Here is a 23,608-nt window from a genome sequence, read left to right on the forward strand (position 1 = left end):
CTGAGGTTTACTCTCCTTCAGTCGCGGTGCTTGTGCACGGGCTTGCCGGGGCTCCCACCCCACATTTTTAGCTGGGAGTAGAACTTTATTTAAACCCTTTGATTACAAAGTTGCTCACAATGCAGTTGTTTCAGGAATTCAATATTCCAGTCCAGTCCCACCACCAATGTGACCTTCCTCCACTAGTGTCCCCAGCTTCCTACCCATCCTCCAAACCTTCTCCCTTAGTGGGTACACAATAATCTACTTCACGTTGCTTGTTACTACATACATCTTGAAACGGTGTTGCTAAAGTCCTTGTCTGAGGATTTACTGAGCTGTTAGGGGTGAGTTGGACCTTTTGGGTCATTGTTTTTGCTCACTGAATAGTGGGCTTCTACTCAATTTCCCCACCTAATTTCCCTTGCTTGTCCTGGGCTGTCAGGTCTATGAAGGTGTTGTGCGGCCACATATGTGACTGCATGCTTTGGGGACTCCAGAGCTGGGTTGATCAGAGCAGGCAGCTCCCTGAGACCACTAGGACCTCCCACTCTTAATGGAGGCCCACGGGTGATGCTTGTGGTACTCCCAAGGTCCCTTGTGCTGGTCAAACATGTGCTTGCTCAGGGCCATGGTCCTCAGCTCTGTTTTCTGGTTGCGGTGCTCATGGTGGCGCAAGCCCTTTTTGTTGTGCTGATAACGTGCCTCTTGTGACTGCAAATCACTTGTGGTGCCAGAGGTCTCAGATAGAAGAATGTCACATATAAAGGACAGGGGGAGTTGAAACTTTTGACTATGTGCTTGCAAGGCAAATGCTGGAACACTATTCCTCTGGTGCAGAATTAACTCTTTTTGTGTGTGTGTCGCACCCAGCAACGCTCAGGGGTTCCTCCTGGCTCTGCACTCAGGAATTACTCTTGGCGGTGCTCGGGGGGACCCTGTGGGATGCAGGGGATTGAACCCAGGTCAGCCATGTACAAGGCAAACGCCCTCCCTGCTGTGCTATCACTCCGGGCCCAGAATGAACTTTTGATCTTATTGGCTCTACCCCCAACGATCACCCCGGCAGTGCTTCAGGGGACACCTGCAGTGATGAGGATGGGACAGGGATCACTGGCAGAGCAAAGTGCCCAGCTGGTGTACTCTCTTTCTCGTCCCCAAAATGGAAATTTTTTTTATTACCATAAACTGAGCTTTGGGCTGGAGCGATAGCACAGTGGTAGGGCGTTTGCCTTGTGCGCAGCCAGCCCGGCCGACCCAGGTTCGATTCCTCCACACCTCTCAGAGAGCCGGCAAGCTACCGAGAGTATCTCACCCACACGGCAGAGCCTGGCAAGCTACCTGTGACGTATTCGATATGCCAAACACAGCAACAACAAGTCTCACGATGGAGACGTTACTGGGCCCGCTCGAGCAAATCGATGAACAATGGGAGGACAGGACAGTGTTTAAACTGAGCTTTCTTCACGGGTTTGACAATTTTTCTCCGTGGCTATCACTAGAAAGGCCCTCGTGCCGCTTTCGTCTCTCTTGGATGCTACGTCTCACATTCCCACCACCCCTGTGGGTCTCACTTGCATTCTTCAGTTTGCTTTTGGTTGACCAAAGAGAGGATTTTTTGACCTCTGGGAGTTTGTTTCTTTGGCACTAAAGTGCATGCTCTCCTGGGTACTTGAGACTATGCTTGATAAGTTTTAGAGACAGCTCAGAGGCGTGCCTGGAAGCCCTCCAGGTCTAATCGCTGGCACTGCCAGGACTGGCCCCCAGACAAAACAAAAGAAAGTTTTTGTTATGCAAATGCCTCAGAGACCTGGGCCCTATGCAAACAGGATGAGAATGCTATTGGGGTCTCCCAAAGAGGAATCCAAAGAGCTATGCTTGGAGTAACACGTTTCACTCAAATGAGAGAAAGAATCCGGAGTTCCGACCTCCATCAACGGTCAAGAATCAGGGATGCCGTCAGATGGGCTGGACACGTAATGAGATTTGGAGATGACCGCTGGACTAGAGCCGTTACCGACTGGATTCCACGGGATGTCAAAAGACCGCGTGGCTGCCCACCTACAAGATGGTCAGACTTCTTCGTCAAGACCCTGAATGATCGGTTTGAGGCTCTTCGTGTTCCTAGAACAAGCAGACGCCATTGGGCTACACTAGCATGCGACGAATGGAGATGTTACTGGCACCCACTCGAGCAAATTGATGAGTAACGGGATGTCAAGTGATCAAGTGGTGCAAATGCCTACAACCACCTCTCATTCCCAAACGGACCCCCTTGTCCCCTTCTCTTTCCCTCCCAGCTCCTGGACTGTCCTTGGGGAGCGGGTTGGGTGCTGGTGCTCCCAGTGAGCCCAAGCAGGGTCCCTGGAGAGGGAGGTCTGGGGTGTGGGGGACACGGCAGAGAGAGCTGGGAAGCTGGAGACATCACAAAGACAAACTCACTTTATTGATAAGGCAACAGCATCATACAGGGCTGAGGCAGACACCCCACGAGGCTGAGGGCCCTGAGGGGGACGTGGGGATGTGGATTCACATTGAGACACAGGCCGAGGTCCCTCCTCTTGAAGGCTCAGCCGGGGGACAAGGCAGGGAAGTTGAGCGTGAGGTACTCCACCTGCTCTTAGACCCAGGGGACCAGGTCAGCCACCAGATGGCAAACTCCAGGCTGCAGCCAGAGTCCACCCGCTGGTCTCTTAGCGACGCCATGGGGGAGTCACACAGCGGGCGTCGGTGCCCCTTTCTCTAACCAGGGGCTCAGCTGCTCTCCTCCGACCCTGGATTTCCCAAACTTATTTGGATCCGTCCCTACCTCCTTTCAAAAAACACCACCTGAGTTTTTTCCCCACTGGAAATCGACATTCTTTAAGCCAACAAATCAAAAGTGCTCCCTGGTTGTACCCAAGGCTTCTTATTGCTGCCCCCGAATTGTTCCCGTACACCCCCCGCCCCGCCCCCTGGGCTGGTGTCATCCACTTTGGGAACGGGCGCCCCTGAAGAAGGGCAAGCCGGACTCACGGACCCATGCGCTCTGCCGCTACGATTCAGCAACACGGGGGGCTCTGTGATCTGCAAGCTGGCAACAACCATCATTAAGGTGCAGAATTTTCTTTCACAATGTAAGTTTCCCCCATAAATGCTCCTGAGGAGTGGTTGCTTGTTCTGCGGGAATGGAGGACACAGCGAAGGTTGGCTCCGGAACAGCGCAGAGGTGACAGGCACCGGGGCCAGCTCTGCGGGCTTGTCAGAAGGAGCGGGGTTGTCAGTGGTGCCCACCCAGAGGGACCCAACCCCAGGGCCACGGGGCCCGTGGCAGCACTCGCTCCCGGTCCCGGGCTCGAGGAACAGCAGGTGCAGGTACAGGGGGTTTCCAGGGCAGCAAAAGAGCCCCTTGTTGGGAGAGCAAACACTGGTGTGGCTGCAAGGGAACTTGGGACTCGAGGGACCCTCTTGGCTCTGGAGATACGTAGGCATGCCTCCTCACGCTCAGCCGGGCACGCTGCCTGGAAGGATGGCTGGGTGGTCCCACTGTGGGTGGGGCCGGTTCTGGGGAGCACGGGGCTTGGACGTAAGGGACCCCTGCCCCCTGGCTGAGCCTCGCAAGCCCCTCTGCCCTCGGGATGGCAGAGTAAGGAGGAGGGCCTGGTCCCGTGGCCGGTGGGCTGTGCCCCCGTGCCCCAGAAGCTTGGCCAGGGCCAGGCCCCTCTGGGAACTACAGCCAGGTGGGCCGGGCGAGGGCGGCGAGACCTGCGGCCCTGCTCCTCCGTCCTGCTGTTTGCTGGGAGCACTGGGCCCTGCGGGGTGTCAGGCGCAGACACGGCCACTCCAGGCTGGTCCTCTCTCCCCGGGGTGGGAGGTGAGCGTGAGCAGCGGGGGGAAGGCCGTGTCCAGGCAGCTCCATCCTGCCAGAGCGTCCCCGGAGGACGAGCTCCCGCTCGGACTGGCCACTTGGACTGGGCTGAGGAGCTCCGTGCGGCCACCCCAGCCTGGGTTCCACTTTCTTCCCTCCTTGGGCCTCTTGGAAGGTGGGTGCTGGTCCGGGCATGGGGAGAGAGGCCCCCCTTATCGAGCTGCTTCTGGGACAGGGCCACCGGGCTGATGGGTGAGGCGGGCACTCGTGGGCCGAGCAAGTGCTCTTTGTCAGCAGAAGTGGCTGGGTCGCTTGGGTCATTCTGGGCAGTGAGCGGCAGGCCGGCCCAGGGTGCGGGAGAAGCGCCCAGCCCGCCCCATGCTCAGGTGGCCACTCCGGAGCCTACCCGCACACACGAGCCATGGGATGGGGGGGTACAATCTAGGGGGTTATCTAGTGCAGAGTGCGAGGGGAGGGCCCCTGCCAGGCCCTGGGGATGTGGGCCTGCAGTGAGGGCAGGTTCAGGGCTCGCTGTCCCCAAGAAGGGGCCCCTTCTCCCGCCTGCTGCCTCAGAGCCGGCCTCTTCCGCCACGGAGGGGACGCCCCTGGCAAGACCACTCCTCCCCGCCAGCTCTGCCCCCTGCACCCGTCTTCTCTGCCAGCACACAGGCCTCGAGGGACCGGGAGGCCCATGGTCCTGGGGCGTCTGCTGTTAGGTCGGGCAGGAGAGAGGAGGGGCCAGGCAGGGGCGGGAGGAGCACAGCCCCCGAGCGGGCGAGGACTGCGGGGCCCCGGCCAGGCCTGGGCACCCAGTCCCCGAGGGGCAGCCCCGCCCGAGTCAGGAGATCTCGTTGCCGAACACCTCGAGGACCAGGGGCGTCAGCTTCATGCTGCACTCGGGCTGGAAGGAGAGGCTCCGGTACTGCTTGGAGTGCTCCTCGTTGAGGCTGCGCAGGTCGGCCAGCTTCTGGATCATCTTGGCGTAGAGCTGGTGGCTGCCCGGGGGCGGGTGGCGGCAGCGGATGTAGGTCTGCAGCGTGTTGGAGAGCCGGTCCTGGATGGCTTCGACCAGCGCGGCGTCCTGCACCCCGGGGCGGTCTGCGGCCGGGAGGGGTTGGGAAGGGCACAGCTCTCTCGGGGTCCGCGGCCCCCTCCTCCCTCCCACGCAAAGCCCTGGCAGCGTCCTTGACGTCCCCCTCCTCCGGGACCGCTACCTCGGGGTCACACTCCCCTCTGGAGCTGCTGCCCACTGCACTCAGGACCCAGCCCCAGGTTCCTCTGTGGCGGGGGTCGCCTCACCTCCCCGGGGCTGCCTTTCTGCCAGGATCTGAAGACACTCTCAAGTCGGACCCCGGGCTCAGATTTGTGTGGCCTCTGCCTGGAACTCCACTCTGCTATTTCCACCCACCTCTGCCCCTTCCGGTAACAGCTGAAGGACTGCGCTCAGGAAGGCCATCCCAGGTGACTTCCCTCCGTCCTTCGTACACCGCTGCAACGGGGCCCTTCCTTCATTATTTTTTTTTAAATTTTTAAGGTAAGGTAAAGGTAAAGGCCCTCCCGTTGATTGTCGATTTGCTCGAGCGGGCCCAGTAACGTCTCCATTGGAGACTTTGTTGTTACTGTGTTTGGCATATCGAATACAGCATGGGGAGCTTGCCAGGCTAAAATTTTTTTTCCTTTTTTGGATCATACCCAGCGATGCACAGAGGTTACTCCTGGCTCATGAACTCAGAAATTACTTCTGGTGGTGCTCAGGGGACCATATGGGATGCTGGGAATCGAACCCGGGAGGACCGCGTGCAAGGCAAACGCCCTACCCGCTGTGCTATCGCTCCACCCCCCCCGTCTTTATTTATACCCTGCTAAAGCATCACATATTTCTTTTAAAAACTCTCATAGCATTACAAATAGTCCTTAAATACTATTTGTTTAATGTCTCCTCCTACGCTTTATGGGAAAACATCTGTGTCCTGTTTGCTGTTGAATCCCTAGGCCAGGCAGAGAGCCAGGGACCTCAGCACTTCTCAGTCAGTCTTTGTTGAGTTGGATGAATGAATGCTAGCTGGGCAGTGGGGAGAAGCGCCTGGATCTTCCTTAGAAAAGACCTGAAAAGCATCCCCTGTTTGTGACCACTCACTTGATCCCTGAACGTAGTCCAAACCGAGGTAGGGATGGTCCCTTGGATCTTTTTATTTATTTATTTATTGGCTATTTTTGGGTCACACCGCGATGTTCAGGGGTTACTCCTGGCTTTGCACTCAGGAATCACTCCTGGAGGTGCTCAGGGGACCATATGGGATGCTGGGAACTGAACCTGGGTCGGCCGCACGCAAGGCAAACGTCCTATCCGCTGTGCTATTGCTCCAGCTCCCCCTTGGATCTTTTTCATTTTTAAAAATTTATCTTTTTTTTAAAGATGATATGGGTCACACCCTATGGTGCTTAGAGGCTAGTCCAGCTGGGCATTCAGGGATTGCTCTGGGAAGTGCTGAGTTACCGGGATGGCATCTGGTCTCCCAAGGGCCATGCACCCACCCTAGACCCTTGGTCTCCCCTTTCCCCACTCCGTGAGAGGGCCTGAGCCGAGGGCCTCCGATATGCACAGCATGTGCTCTACTGCTGAGCGGCACCCGGAGCCCTGGGATGCACCCACTTATGATCCCAGGATCATAACCTGCTCTCTCTCCTCCCCCCCAGATGGGCATAACAACTCCAGGGTTCCGAATCAGTCACGTAAACTGCCAGATAGCTTGTTTGGGAAGAGCCCATCTCTGAGGCCTTAGGGTTGCTCGGGAAAGTGCATTACAGCAACGCTTGACACTGCGAGCATCTAGGGCTGTGTGCAGTCCACGAAACCCACCTATGCTGGTACCCTACCTCGACCTGTAGTCTCTCAAAGGCATACAGCATGCACCAAACGGGCCAGTGACAAAACCAGGAAAGTGGATATTTCCAGTATGCCTGCCCTCTGCCCCCCACTCCATTCGGACATGCCCCATGCCCCGGAGCTTCCCACTGCCAGGCACTATACCTGGGGAGACGATGCAGATGGCCATGAGGAGGACGTGCTCCTCTTCATGCAAGTTCAGCTTCTTCAGTCCCACCTGGAACTTGATCAGGGGCTCTATCAGCTCCATACTGTGTCCAGCTGCAAGACAGAAGAGATAGAAGATGTGGGCAGAACGGAAGCATCACCCACCCCGTTACCCCCTTTCAACTCCAACTGGGTGTAACCACAACCCTCTTTCCTTGTTGGCACCCAGGCCCTTCCCAGGTGCTCCGTTGAAGCCAATGATCCGAATGGGGGGTGAAGCCAGAGTCTGGGAGCTAGAGAGGGGGAGGAAGGCCAACCCCAGACGCACCTTTGGTCACATCAGTGACACTGTACGTGTAATCCTGGTTGCCACAGGTCCAAGACATGTCGTCCATGGTGAAGGACTCATTGGAACGCAGCATGATGACCTCAATGGCACTTGACTTCAGCAGCACAATCTGGTCATCAGAGGTGAGGTCTCTGCCAGGGGGAAGGGCAAGGGGTCACATAGGGGTCAAAAGCGTTCCAGTTACGCGCATCAATGCAGTTTCCACAGGTGGATATAGAGCACATGAGCAGCATATGCCAGAGATGACCGGAAGCAAGGTGGTTTCTTTTCTTTTTTTTTTTCTGCTTTTTGGGTCACACCTGGCAATGCACAAGGGTTACTGCTGGCTCATGCACTCAGGAATTACTTCTGTCGGTGCTTGGGGGACCAGATGGGATGCTGGGAATCGAACCCGGGTCGGCTGCGTGCAAGGCAAATGCCCTACCCGCTGTGCTATCACTCCAGCCCCACAGGGTTGTTTCTTTTTTTATTTCTTTTATTTATTTATTTATCTATTTATTATTTAATCACTGTGGGAAAAGTTACAAAGCTTTCAGGTTTAAGTCTCGGTCATGCAATCATCAAACACATTTCCCTTCACCAGTACTTATTTTTCACCACCAGGAACCCCAATAAACCCCCCTCCCAACCCTCCCAAAGCCTGTGAGGCAGATAAATTGTAGTTAACACTCTATCTACTTTGATTAGATTCACTGTTTCAGCAAAAGATGCACCATTATTATTTAGAGTTTACACTCCAAAATCAGACCTGCTGGAAAGGCATTGTGAAATAATTTGTTTTCTACAGCTGGTTACAAAAACCAAATGCTGTTGCGCAGCTGCTATTGTGGCCACGCGATTTTGGATTTCTGATGTTTTACTTATTAAGCCTGGAAGTATTTCTGCCGAGAGTCACATATTTATAAGATCGGTTTCTGTGGCTCTAGAGCCATGGCCGTGCCCGAGAGCCGCTCGTGGGGGCAGCTCGTGAACAATGTTGTTTCTTAAGGGAGAAAGACTTAAGGTTGATGACGCCAAGGAGAGAAGTGAAGCCGCTCAGCTGCTGACACATAGTTTTTTTTGCAAGGATCTCCCAGATCTAAGCAGCCAGATCCATTGGAAACTAAGAGTAGAGCCTGCGGACATTTGCGGGGTTATGGGATAAAAACGGTCTACCAAAGGGATGGCCAGAGGCCCTTCTATCTTTTTTTTTCTTTTTGGGCCCTACCCAGCGATGATCAGGGGGTTCCTCCTGGCTCTGCACTCAGGAATTACTCCTGGCGGTGCTTGGAGGACCATAAGGGATGCCAGAAATTAAACCTGGGTTGGCCACGTGCAAGGCAAACGCGCTACCTGCTGTGCTATTGCTCCGGCCCCATGTTTTCCTTTCCTCTGCCTCCTTGTGATCTCTGATCCTTCCCAGGACTAAAGCTCTACCAACCTTATCACCCAAACATCTCTGGATCCCTCCATATAAGCCTCATTCTCACCAGATCCGCTCTGCGTCAGAGCTGCATCATAGTCTCCATAGTTTCTCAGAGAAGCCTGGAGTTGAGTCTCTCATTCGCAGTTGCTGATTCTCCCGTGCCCAGAAATCCTCACTGACTCTCAAACGCCCCTAAACAGAGCCCGAACTCCAAAACTCGGCCAGTTTCTCAGCGCTTTGCCTACCCCATCAACACTCCGTTCCAGCAACACCAGACTACTCAGCATTCAGATGCTGTGTGTCCTCACACCGCCAAGCCTTCTGAGCACACTGCATTTTCAGCAAGAATGTCTTTCTCTTGCTGCATCTCTGTTTTCTGGCCTTCAGTCTAGTGGGGGCTCCTGTGGTGTTTCCCTGTGAGTCTCCTACGAAGAATCAGAGCCACTCTGTTATTGCCCCTGGGTCTCATCTGCACTCACACTTTGCCTTTTCCACGTCAGCTCTAGTCCTTCTCTGCTTGTCTCTGACTCAACCTACATCAGCTGGAGGTCAGCACCACCTCTTAATCACCTTTATGTTTCCCGCATACTGAACTTTGATCCCTGAGAACAGTGAGAATATCAGAGGTTAATAACTAGCTGCTCTATTCTGAGTCTTGAGCTGGGTTTGTCAGCAGAAGGTCACGGTCACGGTCCTCCCATTGTTCATCGATTTGCTCGAGCGGACCCAGTAACGTCTCCATCGTGAGACTTGTTGTTACTGTGTTTGGCATATCGAATACGTCACGGGGAGCTTGCCAGGCTCTGCCATGCGGGCGAGATACTCTCGGTAGCTTGCCGGGCTCTCTGAGAGGGGCGGAGGAATCGAACCCAGCTCGGCCGGGCCGGCTGTGTGCAAGGCAGGGCCTCTAGATAGGGCCCTACCGCAGTGCTATCGCTCCAGCCCTTTGTCAGCAAAATGACAAGGAAAAAGCGAGCCCATAGACCGACTTGCTTCCATTTTCTGCCCTTTGTCCTCCACTGTACACTCCCCTGACCCCTCGGCCATCTGTAGAGTGGTCCCCTCTTTTCTCCATAGCTCCGAGTTGGCACATTAACAAATGGAAAGGGGATGTAAACTGTATGAAATGTTAACATGTTAACTGCATGGATGTTAACTGAGTGAAAGGACCGTATACTTTCTGATGCAGAATGAAAAGGTTTGCATGATTAGACTGACCATCAGCTGGTCTGCATTGAAAAAAATCACGAACTACCCAGTGGGAAGGGTTTATTAGAGGCCAGGTGGTCCAGTTTCTTCTACAAGATGCTTCCAGTGCCAAGATGCTTCTGGCCTCTAGATAGGGCCGTAGGAGATCAGATTTTGGTTGACAGTGTCCTCCACACAGCTTTCTTTCCTTTTTTTTTTTGCTTTTTTGGTCACACCCGGCAATGTTCAGGGGTTACTCCTGGCGGTGCTCAGGGACCCTATGGGATGCTGGGAATCGAACCCGGGTTGGCAGTGAGGAAGGCAAACACCCTACCTGCTGTGCTATCGCTCCAGCCCCGACACAGCTTTCTAACCCCACAACAATACACTGGCCCATTGCTTGCAGTTCTTTCTCTTAAGGAACAGACCAGACCCCTCCACTGACCAAGGGTCGACTCTTCAGCCACCCAAAGAAAGTTCCTGTTCCCTTCTTGCTTCTCCTGTAGTAGACAGGCCAAATGACACAGTGTCTGTCTGGAAACTTTACCATCCCAATCACTTCTCTCCAGATACTCAACCTGCATTTTTTAAAAAAAAGCCATCATCATCCTTAATTTGGCTTTAATTCATTATACAACTAATACATGGTCAATATTAACTCTTTGGAAAAATCTTGAAAAACCACAAAAGCAAATAAAAATCTCTCACAACCACAATGAACATTTTGGTATATTTCCTTCCTATCATTTTCTTACACAAATATACCTTTTTTATTCCTCCTCCAACATAATAAATAAAATAATTTAAAGTGTTCTAACATAAATTATATTTGTAATAATTCTGTGCCTCACAGCCTGCAGCATAATCATTTTCCTTCCTTGCTTCCTTTTTTCTTTTTTTCTCTCTCCCTTCTTCCCTTCCTTCCTTCCTTCCTTCCTTCCTTCTTTCTTTTCTTTCCAATAATACTGAAATTATCACTATGGAGATTTCTTTAGCCAGTTTACATGATCTGCATAATATTACACCACATCATCAACATACAATAAGATCAATTTCCCATTCACTGGAATTTTTTTTTTCTTTTAGGACTTTTGGTCATACCCGTGGTTACCCAGAGTCTCTCTTGGCTCCGTGCTTGGGGATTGCTCCTGGCAGTGCTCAGGGAATTCTGCAGTTCCAGGATAGAACCTGAGGCTCCTGATTGCAAAGCCAGATCTCCAACCTTTGAGCTGTCTCCCCAGCTCCCAGCAACACATTTTGGACATTTAGGCTATTTCTTTCTTTCTATTATAAGCGATTTTGTGAGAAATGTCTTTGCGTCTCTCCATCTGAGGGCAGGGGCCCCCCTCAAGTCCTCAGGCTCCCAGGGCCACCAGGGCTCTTCTTCGTGGTGCAGGGGTGCATGAGGAAGCCGGACCTGAACTCAGAGCCTCGCTCTCCACTCCCCGAGCTTTTTCCCAGGTCCCATCGCCGTTTTTTTTTCCCTTTTAAATGTCCTCTTAAAATGAATGGCCAGAAGTGAACAGCCAACATTCCATGGGTACTTGGCCAGAGAGATTCAAGTGGACCTCAATTAGCTTTCGTTGTCCAGACACGCTACTTCCATGAAAGAAAATCTAGCACCACCTCCAAGCACCATCCCCAGTACGGAAAGATAGAGACCGTCTGAGTGCAGCCCATAGCCCGGAACAGGGGATGGAGGGGCCTGGCGGCCGGGCTGGGGACAAAGGCGGTGCTCCCCTCCTCAGGAGACCCAGCCGCTTGGCATACTTGTCCCTCATCAGTTTCACCCCCGTGGCTAATTCTGGGACCCTGTGTTGTGCTCCAGAAACTTCTCATCTTTCCCATCCCAGCAGCGCCCAGGCCCTCCTCGCCCGGCTCCCACGGTTGGTCCCCAGCTCTCCTGTAAGGTGCTTATCCCTCCACAGCCATTGTGTGTGGGTCTGTGTCCTGCAGAGACGCGGGTCCCTCGAGGCGGTGGACAGTGTCCGAGCCACTTTCACCCTTTCCCGACAGCTCACAGAAGCCAACTGCTCCTTGTTAGACGAAAGGATGGACAGGAGGGAGGGAGAGAGGGAGGGAGGGACTCCCATTTCCCCCACCACCCCCAGTCCCTCCCAGCGCCAGGCTGTAGATCAAGGAAACCTGGACGGAAAGGGCAGTGCGGGGGGAGGGACTCGGTGTAGGGGCTGCCCCTGCCCTGCCTGGTCCTCACATGCTTCTCTCCATGGTGCAGCCCCAGCTCCCAGCTGGCTCCTGGCCACTGCAGTGCTCCTGGGATGCTGCTACCATTTCCTCCGTGCCTGAGGGAGGGAGGTCTGGGGGCACAGACTGAAGCTCTTAGGGTTAGGGTTTGGGTTGGGGTTAGGGTTGGGGTTAGGGTTAGGGGTTGGGTTGGGGTTAGGTTTAGGTTTAGGGTTATGGTTGGGTTAGGGTTAATCTTAGGGTTGGATTATGGTTAGGGTTAGGATTAGGGTTAGGGGTTGGGTTAGAGTTGGGGTGGGGTTAGGGTTAGGGTCAGGGTGAGGGGTTGGGTAGGGGTTAGGGTTAGGTTTAGGGTTAGGGGTTGGGTTAGGGTTAGGGTTAGGGCCAGGGTTAGGGGTTGGTTTGGGGTTAGGGCTTAGGTTGGGGTTAGGGTTGGGATTAGGGTTAGGGTTAGGTTTAGTGTTATGGTTGGGTTACAGTTAGGGGTTTGGTTAGGGTTAGGGCCAGGGTCAGGGTCAGGGTTAGGGTCAGAGAGTGGGTGGGAGTATTTGCTCACAGAGCTCATTCAGATGCACTTTCTGGCACCTGCCCTCTGGGAGTCCCAGCAGGCCCACCCTGCACTCCCCGCCCCCCTCACTCCACCCTCCCCACACCCTCCATCCCCACCTACAGGGACAAGATCAAAGCCAGCAGAGGCCTAGTAGCCTTCAGGGCGCCCTCATTTAGGAAATCAAGCACCCGCCCGCCTGCAGACCCTGACACCCACCGCAGCCTGAGCAGCAGGCCTGGGCGGGATCTGGTCCCGGCCGGCTCAGCAGCCCCCTCTGCTGGCCACAGGGAGCGCCTGCAGCAGGACCGCCCTGAAAGGGGATCTGGCTGCGGACCCGGAGGACACAGCCCGCCCTGCCCAGAGACCCCCCAAGCATTCTGGCATAAGTGCAACTGACTTTGCTTCAATAACTGAGCGGATCCTGCTTCTGACACTGCATTTTGGCCATGGTTATGGAACGAGACGAGGGAACAGGCAACGGGAGGAAATGAGGCTGGGAAGGTAAGGATGGGGGTAGACCAGTTTATTTTTGGGTGGACAAAGGGGCAGGGAGGGCTGTTTGGGTCAGGGCATATTGATGGTAAGGGGTGGGGGCCAGGACCTAGGGGGGAAATGGAGACTTGGATTACTTGGGCCTGCATTGCACAGTCTGGCTGAATGGCTCTTTTAGGGTAGTTTCCCCAAATGTGCAGTCCCGGCCACCACTTAGAATCCCCCGACCTCAGCATCTAGGCCTGTTCCCATCAGACGGGAAGGACGAGCCCGTGGGTGACTCCTCCTCCTTGGAACAAGGATGGAGGCCAGGGTGAGAGTGTGCCTGTCGGCACCTTGAAGTGATTTTTCTCAAGCTGTTTACACAAAACAAGACTTGGGAACACTGGAAGTCTGCAAACAGTCACAGGAAGAGTGGAGGAGAGTCAAGACTTGTACTAAATGGAATGAACTCTCAGTTCCAAGCGAAGGTTCTGGAGGGTAAGCCCCAGTCCCTGGGTGACGCTTGGTTCATGGGGACACTGTCATCCTTACTGCTAGAGTGGTCGGAACTATTTTTGCTGCGACCAAGATGTTCCCAGGTCGGCCGTGTGCAAGGCAAACGCCCTACCCGCGGTGCTGTCTCTCCAGCCCCAACGGTAAACTTTTAATACAGACTTCGTTTGGGGGCCACGCCTGGCGATGCTCTGCTGACGGGTTGCTCTCAGCAGTGGGAGACCATGGGGACCTGGGCATGTCCCCTGGGGCTCCCACATGCAAGACATCTTCCAGCCTTTTCTCTTTCTACTCCTGTCCCCTTTTAATGTAAATGTGAGCAAGGGGTTCCCAGGTGACATGAGTCAGCAAATCTCTCTCACGAGTATTCCTAAATTATTTTATAAATATTTCTGTGTTTTTTTGGGGGGCGTGGCGGGGACTGGGATTGTACTTCTGGCTATTCTTAGGACTTTCTCCTAGCTCTATGCTCAGGGATCACTCCTGGCAGGGCTCAGGGGAAAATGTGCAGTTCGAGGCATCAAACCGAGGCTGGCTGAGTACAAGGAGACCAACCACCCTACCCCTGCCCTATCTCTGCCACCCTACTTCATCAATCCCCACACCCTCTCTCCTCTCCATTACTTTGTTCTGGCTTCAGAACGGGGTACAAAAGATTATTGTATGTTTCGTTAATTAATACGTTTTGGGGGCCTTCCAAGCTGTGCTTAAGGGTCCTGGGGCTATTCCCAGTTGCGTGGTGCCAGACTGCCTGGAAGGGCCAATGCTAGGGCGTGGTGCTGGGCACAACCCGGGCCCAGCAACTGCAGGAGCTGCCTGAGCCAGACCCAGCAGGACTGGGGGTGGGGCTCCTGGTGTCAAAGGTCAAGTTCAGGTCTTCTGGCAGGCCAGGTTTGTGCTCTCGGCCCCTGAGCTATCTCTGCAGCCCTATTGTGGTTTAATTCGTATTCACTGTTATCACTGTATCACTGTCATCCTGTTGTTCATTGACTTCCTTGAGCAGGCACCAGTAACATCTCCATACATCCTAGCCCTGAGATTTTAGCAAGTGTCTACATTGGAGGCTCCTTCAGGGTCAGGGGAATGAGACCATCATTGTTACTGTGTTTGGGCATATTGAATACGCCACGGGGAGCTTGCCAGACTCTGCCGTGCGGGCAGGATACACTCGGTAGCCTGTCGGGTTCTCCAAGAGTGAGAACTAGACAACACTAGACAACACTCATAATTTATTAATTAGTATTCAGTTTCCTAATATGAGGGCTACATCCAACCTAACAGCAGACGACACGGCAGTGACCTGAAGAGTTTTAGCCTCTCTCTGACACCTCGCTCCAACACTAGACAATGGTCCTGGAGGGCCACTGAACCACTCTGGCTTCTGTTCTACCATCCAAAACACTGCGGACAATGGAAAGCTCTCCAGCGTGGGCCCGCAGAGCCGTGTGGCTGCACTTCCTGGGACGCAGATCCCGGATCCTGGGGTCTCCCCCCGAAATGACCTGATTCAGAACTGGGCAGGGCCCGAGTCTGGCTGGGGAGCAGTGATCTCTGAAGCTTCGTCCAGCTCAGCCTAGAGTGCTCACTGCTCCTCACACGCATCTTACCTGAAGCCTGGGATCATCTTGGCAAAGCCGATGACCTTCTGGATGCTGTAGCTGACCAGGTCGGCCAGGTGGGGCAGCATGGAGAGCTGAGATAGGTCCAGGGTGACGGAAGGGTCATCCGGGTCCTCTTCACCCAGGTCCAGGTTGGGGAAACCGCTCGGCTCCATCATGTCTGGGGCAGGATGGGGGGGCGGAGAAGAGGCTGCTAAGGACCTCTCCTACCTGCTCCTGCACCTGGAGCCACCCACAGCAGCCCTCCCGGCACAGTGCTCAGCCCAGGCTTCCCTCCGGCTGCTTCCGGCTGGTCTGTCCTCAGAGGGGGAGAGTCCCACCAGGAATCTGAGAGGCTTTGAAACAAGCTGACTGGGCCACCGATCCTAGTAGTTCCAAATCATTAGCTAATTTGGAACCAGGCAATGTTCAAACTCACGAGGGATCTAAGCACTGCCAAAGACCATATCCACATTCAAAACAATCTATAAATTAAAATCAAACATGTCTTTTTTCTTTTTGCTTTTTGGGTCACACCCGGCGATGCTCAGGGGTTACTCCTGGCTTTGCACTCAGGAATCACCCCTGGCGGTGCTTGGGGGACTATATGGGATGCTGGGAATCGAACTCGAGTTGGCCGCATATAAGGCAAACGCCCTACCCGCTGTGCTATTGCTCCAGCCCCCAAAACAAACATGTCTCAATGTTAACTCCCGTGTGAGAAAAGGATTCACGGAATCAGGCAAGCCTGGGGCAGTGCTGAGCTGCTGAAGGGAATATATAGTCGCGTGATCTTGGAAGTAATCTAGAAAGATATTTGGCAGGAGCATGGTAGGTCCTGCGATTTCTTACACTCTTTGACTTCCGTGAATTCATCACAAGGAAAAAAATTCAAAGTCACTACAGATACTGTCAACTTAATGAAAAGTGGGGAAACAATCCAGTTACTCAACAGTAGGGGGTTTAGAGACACTCTGGAGTATTTAAAGATGACGTCCCAGATAGACAATAACTGACATGGAAATTTGCTGCTATACTATTGAAAGATAAAAGCAAGCACCAGCCTTTGTATAACACAGTGCCATTTCCAAACATATGTGTTTAGAAAGGGGAAAGAGGCACATCACAGACTTCACAGTGATCATCCTTGGATGTTCACGTTTTTATTTTCTGACTATCTGCAATGAACATGGAGTCCTTTCTACAGTATTTTCTAAATTAAAAAGCGATTATGAATTTAAAAAAATGCTATAAAGAACAATTGGTGGGAGTGAAAAGGACCTCAAATCAACCACAACCAAGAAGGGGGAAAATTCCTAAATAAGTTAAAAGCTGAAGTTCATACTAGTGGATGGCATCACTGAAAACAAATACACCGTCAAGAGGAAAGAGTAAGAAGGTGGGTAGAGAAAACCAACACGTGAAGAGGTCCCTACCAGGGCAGGGCCTCGGAGGGACAGGCAGTCAGTGTAGCGGTCACTGCTTCTCGTGAGCTGCTGACCGCTTCTTTCCTGCTACACCTGGGTGCGTGGACACAGAGCGAGACTCCATCCCTCTGCCCGGCCGCCCGGCTCCTCCCACTTACGCTGCCTTGGGTGCAGACCCTTTGCTGAGCGTGAGCACTGAGCGTTTTAGTTCCCCAGAGGAGGGAGCTTGTCCGTCCTTGTTTCTCTCTGTCTCTGTCTGTCTGTCTGTCTCTCTGTCTCTTTCGGTTTTGTCTTTGACCCACACCCTGTGGATCTGCACTCAGGAATGATTCCTGGAGGGGAGCCACGTGGGAACCGAGGACTGGACCTGTCAGCCACATGCAAGGGACACCCTACCCTCTGTCCTCTCTCTCTGGCTCAGGTTTCGTGTTTTGTTTTTTGGGGGGTGGGCCATGCTGCTGTCAGGCCTTACTCCTGGTGTGCTTGGGAATCTGCGTGGGGTGCTAGGCATTGAACCTGGTTGCCCCGTGCAAGGCAAAGGACTTTCCCTCCAGCCCCACTCTTGTCTCTTGCGGTTCCCACCCCACAGAGCGCAGCAGGATGGGGTGGGTGGTGGCGGGACCATGGGCCAGGGCAGGGGAGGAAAAGCGGGAAGAAGAGGAGGGAGGGTGAAGAGGACCCGAAGAGGTAAAGCAGCCATCCAGTCTACCGCCATGGAGCTGGGAAGAAGCAGGAATGGAAACACAACCAATGGGCCGGCCTTCAAAGGCCAGCTCAAGGAAGCAGGCCACCGGGCGGGAGTCAGGGCAGCTTCGCTCTGCGGGCGGAGCTCGCCCCTCTGCAGGGGGGTCTCGGCCGGGATCCTGCTCTCTGTGCAGACACGTGGGGTTGCCCTTTTCGGTGAATGACCCATAGCTGTTGGGAGGCCGCCCTGGTGCCCGAAGAAGTCAGAGCTGGCCTCTGGCAGCCCCAGGAGTGGGGGAAGCGCAGGGCCCCGGGCAGGGGGAGAGGGGCCTCTTACCTGCAGAGCTGACAAAGTGGTCTGGGCAGGAGGAGGAGGAGTCTCCGGAAAAGCTGGGGGGTTGTCTGGAGCGCGGCCCGAGGAGATGGTTCCCTGCACTGTCGCTGCCCCGGACTGGAGGCTGGAAGGGACCGCGGGCACCAGCTCACCCTCCTCCCAGGCCCGCGGGAACAGCCCCTGTTCGCCCCACCTGTGCCAGGCCGCCTGCCCCGACCCCCGTGGCCGTACCCGAAAGTGGCCGAAGTCCGCGTAGGTGGGGTCGTAGGTCCGGTGGTGGGCCTCCAGCAGGACGGAGATGGTGCGCTGCTGCTCCTCCGACAGCCGCGGCCGCAGGCTGTCCCTCAGGGCTTCCTCCTCCTTGCGCTTCAGGACCATCGCGCGTTTCCGCTGCACCTCCTCGTCCGTCAGGATGACTGCGGGGGACGCGCGTCAGAGGGGCCGCGCTGCCAGGGGCGCAGGGCGCACGGGGCCACCAGGGGTGCGGGGTGTGCGGCGCTTCCCCGGGGCGCAGGGTGATCGGGGCTGCCCGGGGCGCAGGGTGATCGGGGCTGCCCGGGGCGCAGGGTGATCGGGGCTGCCCAGGGCGCAGGGTGATTGGGGCTGCCCAGGGCGCAGGGTGATCGGGGCTGCCCAGGGCGCAGGGTGATCGGGGCTGCCCGGGGCGCAGGGTGATTGGGGCTGCCCGGGGCGCAGGGTGATCGGGGCTGCCCGGGGCGCAGGGTGATCGGGGCTGCCCGGGGCGCAGGGTGCGAGGAGCTTCCCCAGGGCGCAGGGTGCGTGGGGCCGCCCGGGGCGCAGGGTGCTTGGAGACGCCGGGGTGGGGGGGGGGCAGGGTGCCAGGAGCTGCCTCCCCAGATGGAAAGCTCCCAGGAGGAGCCCCTGTTCCTGGGGACCCCCAGCCCGCTCGACAGCAGAACGCTGGTCTTCGATGTTGAGAAGGCAGGGGAGGGCGGGGAGGGAAAGGTCTGAGAGGTGGGTTGGCTGGATATTAGGAAATCTGCCTTTCTCACGACTGAACTCGATGTCTCTGGCTGAAAAACATGGAAATTCTCTGCACGTTTGCTCTCTCCTTTCTAAGATGATGAGTTTGGAACATCTACACTCTCCGAAGACTCTTGTTCTGGGGCTGGAGCAATAGCACAGCGGGTAGGGCATTTGCACGTGGCCAACCCAGGTTCGATCCCCAGCATCCCATAGGGTCCCCCCAGCAGCACCAGGAGTAACGCCTGAGTGCATGAGCCAAGAGTAATCTCTGAGCATCACCAGGTGTGACCCAAAAAGAAAAAGAAAAAAAAGACTCATTCTTTCTCCATTCAGTGAGTATTTGTGACCTGGTGGAGAAGTAGGACCGACTTGGACCAACTCCTCTGAAAACGGAATGAAGGCCTAGTTCTTCAAAGCAGAAGCTCATTACACATTCATTCTTCTCCACGCCCACAGCACCAAGAGGCACCAGGGTGCACCAGGTGAGTCACGATGGGGCCAGCCACCTTGCTGGAAGCCGGGGCCTGCCCAGGAGACCCTTCCACAAGGCCATTCCCACGCGTGGAACCCAGGCATCCAATCCACTCCCAGCAGCTTAGACTTGGCCTTTCAGCCTCCCTGCAGAACGGCCTCTCCTCTGGCCTGCCCAGTCTCGAAGCTGCTGCCCAAGTGAGGTTAAGTCCTCCTGATGTACCCCTGAGTACCATCACACTGCTCTGACCTGGCAAATTCCCTCCGGTTGTTAGCTGGCGTGAACGATGACGGGAAGCCCCTCCCTTGATCTTGGGTTTATGGGGGCTTCTGGGGTGCTTCCTTCCTCCCTGGGCTGGCGCAGCCGCCCGGGAAGAAGGGGCCGGGAGCAGGGAGGCCTGGCAGCACAGGCGGGCAAACAGACCTCCCAGCCGGGCTTGTAGAGCGCTGACGGCAGGAGTGGGCACTGGGGCCCTCAGCCTGTAGCTACTTGCTCGGTGCTGGTGTTGCCGGCGCATCTGCCCACAGCACTGGGGAGTTTCACAACAGCAGGGAAAGGAACCAGAGTCTGAGTGGGTGGGTGGGTTCAGGGCTTGACAAAGGCCTTCGGTCTCGGTCCAGGGCCCTCGGGGGCCAGGGAGAGAGGTTGATGGGGGGTGAGAAGCGCCCATGGTGGGTGGAATTGGACAGCAAGAGCCTCAGGCACGGCAGGAAAGGGGAGCCTGAGGCAGAAAAATGGTGCGTTCCTTCCACGGCCGAGGTGAGTTTCACCCAGCGGAGACTGGGAGGAGACCAGGCCCAGGCGGCTGACTCACCTCCCCAGGGAACTGCCAATCCTCCTCCCACAGAGGGTGTCTGCTCAGACCCCAGAGGTCAAGTGGGGTGGGAGAGGTGGCAGCAGGGAATATCCCATTCAAGCCCTGCCGGGGAGTCCAGGATCAGTGTCTGGTCTTTCCGGCTCTGGGGAGGGTTGGGTGGCGGCAAGAGACTGAGTATGTGTGGGGCCGGGGCGGGGGGGGGCTGTCTCTGCCAGGCATGCCAGGGGTGTCCGCCGGCAGCCTCCTCTGCCTGGATGGGCCTTGATAACCCTTTGATGTCACTCCCTCGCTCGGAAACTTTTTTTTTTTCTGGATCCTTCCTGCTCATCAAGTCCCAACTGTAGGTGATTTCCCAACTTCATCTCTTCCTGCCTTTCCATCCCTGTCATTTCCCGGTGCTTCCAGCCCGCCCACTTAGAGACCCCTGTGGAGAGTCTGACCCGCTCTCTTCTGCCACTGTCCTCACACCTTAGAGTGCTGATGGGGTCGTTGCACAGTCGTCTCTGGCCATGAAGCCTTTCCATTGCCTTGACCTGCACTGAGCTCTCTTTTCCTTTTTCTTTTCTTTAATTTTCTTCTTTTCTTTTCTCCCTCCCTCCCTTCTCTCCCTTTATCCCCCTCCCTTTGTCTTCCTTCCTTCCTTCCTTCCTTCCTTCCTTCCTTCCTTCCTTCCTTCCTTCCTCTTTTGGTCTTTGGTCTATATGTGGTACTGGGGATCAAACTGGGGTTGGCTATATGCAAGGCATGTTTATGGCTTTTTTCTTTTTTGCTTTTTGGGTCACACCTGGTGATGCACAGGGGTCACTCATGGCTCTGCACTCAGGAATTATCCCTGGCGGTGCTCAGGGGACCATATGAGATGCTGGGAATCTGGGAATCGAATCCGGGTTGGCCGCGTGCAAGGCAAATGCCCTACCTGCTGTGCTATCACTCCAGCCCTTGCAAGGCATGTTTAACCCCTGGACTATCTCTCTGGCCTTGAAATGTCATTTTTTATTTCTGTTGTATGACTAGTTTTTCTCACACATATTGGCACCCAGTTTTCTTTCACTTTGTGGCACCTAAGGTGAGTGAGGGTTTCAGAAAACGCTTGTGTAGACAGATGCTGGAGTCCAGCGTCTCCTTGACCAGCTGGGCTACTTAGTGGCCGGGGCCTCATTGGACAGTTCTTGTGCTTCCTCCACAAAGAGACTAGCCCAGTGGGGCTTCCTGGCCCAATGGTCAGATGGATTGGAAACCAAATGTCATTAGAGATAGCACCTACTGTGTGCCACTCATTGTCCTGGGCTCAGGGGAGAGCAGTGAGTCCAGCAAAGCAAACGGTGACCTCCAGTGTCAGGAATGGGCACTCTCACATGCCAGCCCCCTGGTAACTGAGCAAGGCCTACCCTTTTAATTTAAATAACTGTGACTGACATCTTTTGGTGACAGAATGCCTTGTAATGGAACACCTGTAACATCACAGAACATTTACTGGATGATTCAGAGGTATCATTCTGAACGACTACTGGACTTTGCAAGACTAAGGTTATGACCTCAGACTTGTATAGGGCTGCTCTCTGCACGTTGTGACTCAGCCTGCTATGATCTTGTGTTCTTGTGCATACTCCATAGTTTTCAGTCTTCCCCTCTCAGTGAAACTATGTGCTGTCTCTTCTTGCTGGTGCCTTTCTTCTTACTCATCTGCCTTTCAACTGTTTCTTCTCTGTAAGAGTCACTTTTAATTTGTGCAGAGCTAGAAATCTTAATTATTGGGTTTATTTAATAAAATATAGCATTAATAAAAACATATATATATATATATTTACTGGACACTACCCTGCTGTTTCTTGTTTTGGTGTGTGTGTGTGTGTGTGTGTGTGTGTGTGTGTGTGTGTGTATTCTGGCCCACATCTGGTAATGCCTGGTTCTGTCTTCAGGAGTGACATCTGGTGATGCTCAGGGAACTATACACTGGGGTCACCGCATGCAAATCAAGCACTTTAACCTTTGTCCCCTTTCAAGTGCCTCTTAATGTGAACTAATGTTAACTCACATTATTTAGCCCCTATAACCATCCCTCTGGGAAGGTGCTTTTAGTACTTTTGGTAGATGAGGGAGCTGAAGTCAATGAGGCCATCTAACTTGCTCAAAGACACAGGAACAAGTGTGGGACTGGTATTTGGGTCAGGGAGTGTGGTTCTAGACTCCTTGGTGGCAACTACCCCATCTAATCTCTAATACGGTCAGCTGGGACTGCTCAGAGAGACCTTGGTCATCAGTCACCAAGTCCTAACACAAGATGTGTTCCAATGCCTCTAAAGAATCTGGGGTCTCAGCTCAGGTACTGTCATAGAGTTACGAGTCTAAAGAGTAGGGCTGGAGAGATAGTCAAGAACTTGCATGCTGCAAACCCAGTTAAATCCCTGGCATCTCATATGGTCCCCTGAATCTCGCCAGGAGTGATCCCCGAGTGAAGAGTAGGAGTAAGTAAGGAGTAAGTCCTGAACACAGCTGGCTGTGCCTCCTGACCCCTCCCTCCACAAAGTGAAAAACTAAATGAAGTAAAAAAGTTTGTAAATAATCCATAATATCAATAAAAGAAAAGATAAAAATCATATGATCATATCAATAGATGCAGAGAAAGCATTTGACAAGATCCAGCACCCGTTTATGATGAAAACCCTCGCCAAAATGGGGATAGAGGGGACTTTCCTCAACATAGTTAAAGCCATCTACCACAAACCTACAGCAAACATCATCCTCAATGGGGAAAAACTGACAGCCTTCCCCCTAAGATCAGGGATGAGACAAAGATGCCCACTCTCTCCACTACTGTTCAATATAGTACTGGAAGTACTTGCAATAACGATTAGGCAAGAAAAAGATATTAAGGGCATCCAGGTAGGGAAGGAATAAATCAAGCTCTCATTATTCGCAGATGATATGATACTATACTTAGAGAACCCTAAAACCTCTACCAAGAAACTCCTAGAAACAATAGGCTTGTATAGTAAAGTGGCAGGCTATAAAATCAATACCCAAAAGTCCATGGCTTTCCTATACGCAAATAGTGAAAGAGAAGAAAGTGACATGAAGAAAATAATCCCATTTACAATTGTGCCCCAGAAAATCAAGTACCTAGGAATCACCTTAACTAAGGAAGTAAAGGACCTGTACAAAGAAAACTACAAAACTCTACTTTAGGAAATAAAAGAGGATACGAGGAAATGGAAAAATATCTCCTGTTCATGGATTGGGAAAATTAACATTGTCAAAATGGCAATACTTCCCAAAGCACTGTATATATTCAATGCGATCCCTATTAGGATACCCATGCCATGCTTCAAAGAAATGGAGCAAACACTCCTGAAATTTATATGGAATAATAAGCCCCCACGAGTAGCTAAAGCAATTCTTGGGAAAAAGTAAATGGGACGAATCAACCTACCTAACTTCAAGCTCTACTACAAAGCAGTAATAATTAAAACAGCATGGTACTGGAACAAAGGCAGAGCTGTAGACCAATGGAACAGAGTTCAATATACTGACATCTCCCCCCAAGCATATGATCATCTAATCTTCGATAAGGGGGCAAGAAAAGTGAAGTGGAGCAAGAAAAGCCTCTTTAACAAATTGTGCTGGCAAAACTGGATGGCTGCATGCAAAAAAGTGGGCTCAGATCTCTGCGTAATGCCAGATACAAAAGTAAGATCAAAGTGGATTAAAGACCTCAACATCAGACCGGAATCTATAAGGTACATTG

General features: G+C 53.6%; 1 protein-coding gene across 1 annotated transcript in view; it reads right to left on the reverse strand.

The window, feature by feature from the left end:
• Positions 1 to 23,608, reverse strand: part of VDR (vitamin D receptor) — a 104,678-nt gene that overhangs the window by 37,802 nt on the left and 43,268 nt on the right. Inside the window, 6 exon segments of the mRNA XM_056117756.1 lie at positions 4,636 to 4,924; positions 6,858 to 6,974; positions 7,189 to 7,340; positions 15,152 to 15,323; positions 17,591 to 17,711; positions 17,819 to 18,003. Of these exon segments, the coding sequence (XP_055973731.1) occupies positions 4,636 to 4,924; positions 6,858 to 6,974; positions 7,189 to 7,340; positions 15,152 to 15,323; positions 17,591 to 17,711; positions 17,819 to 18,003 (1,036 nt within the window).

Source organism: Sorex fumeus, unplaced genomic scaffold (assembly GCF_029834395.1).
Source record: "Sorex fumeus unplaced genomic scaffold, SorFum_2.1 ptg000036l, whole genome shotgun sequence".
NCBI classification, from domain to species: domain Eukaryota; kingdom Metazoa; phylum Chordata; class Mammalia; order Eulipotyphla; family Soricidae; genus Sorex; species Sorex fumeus.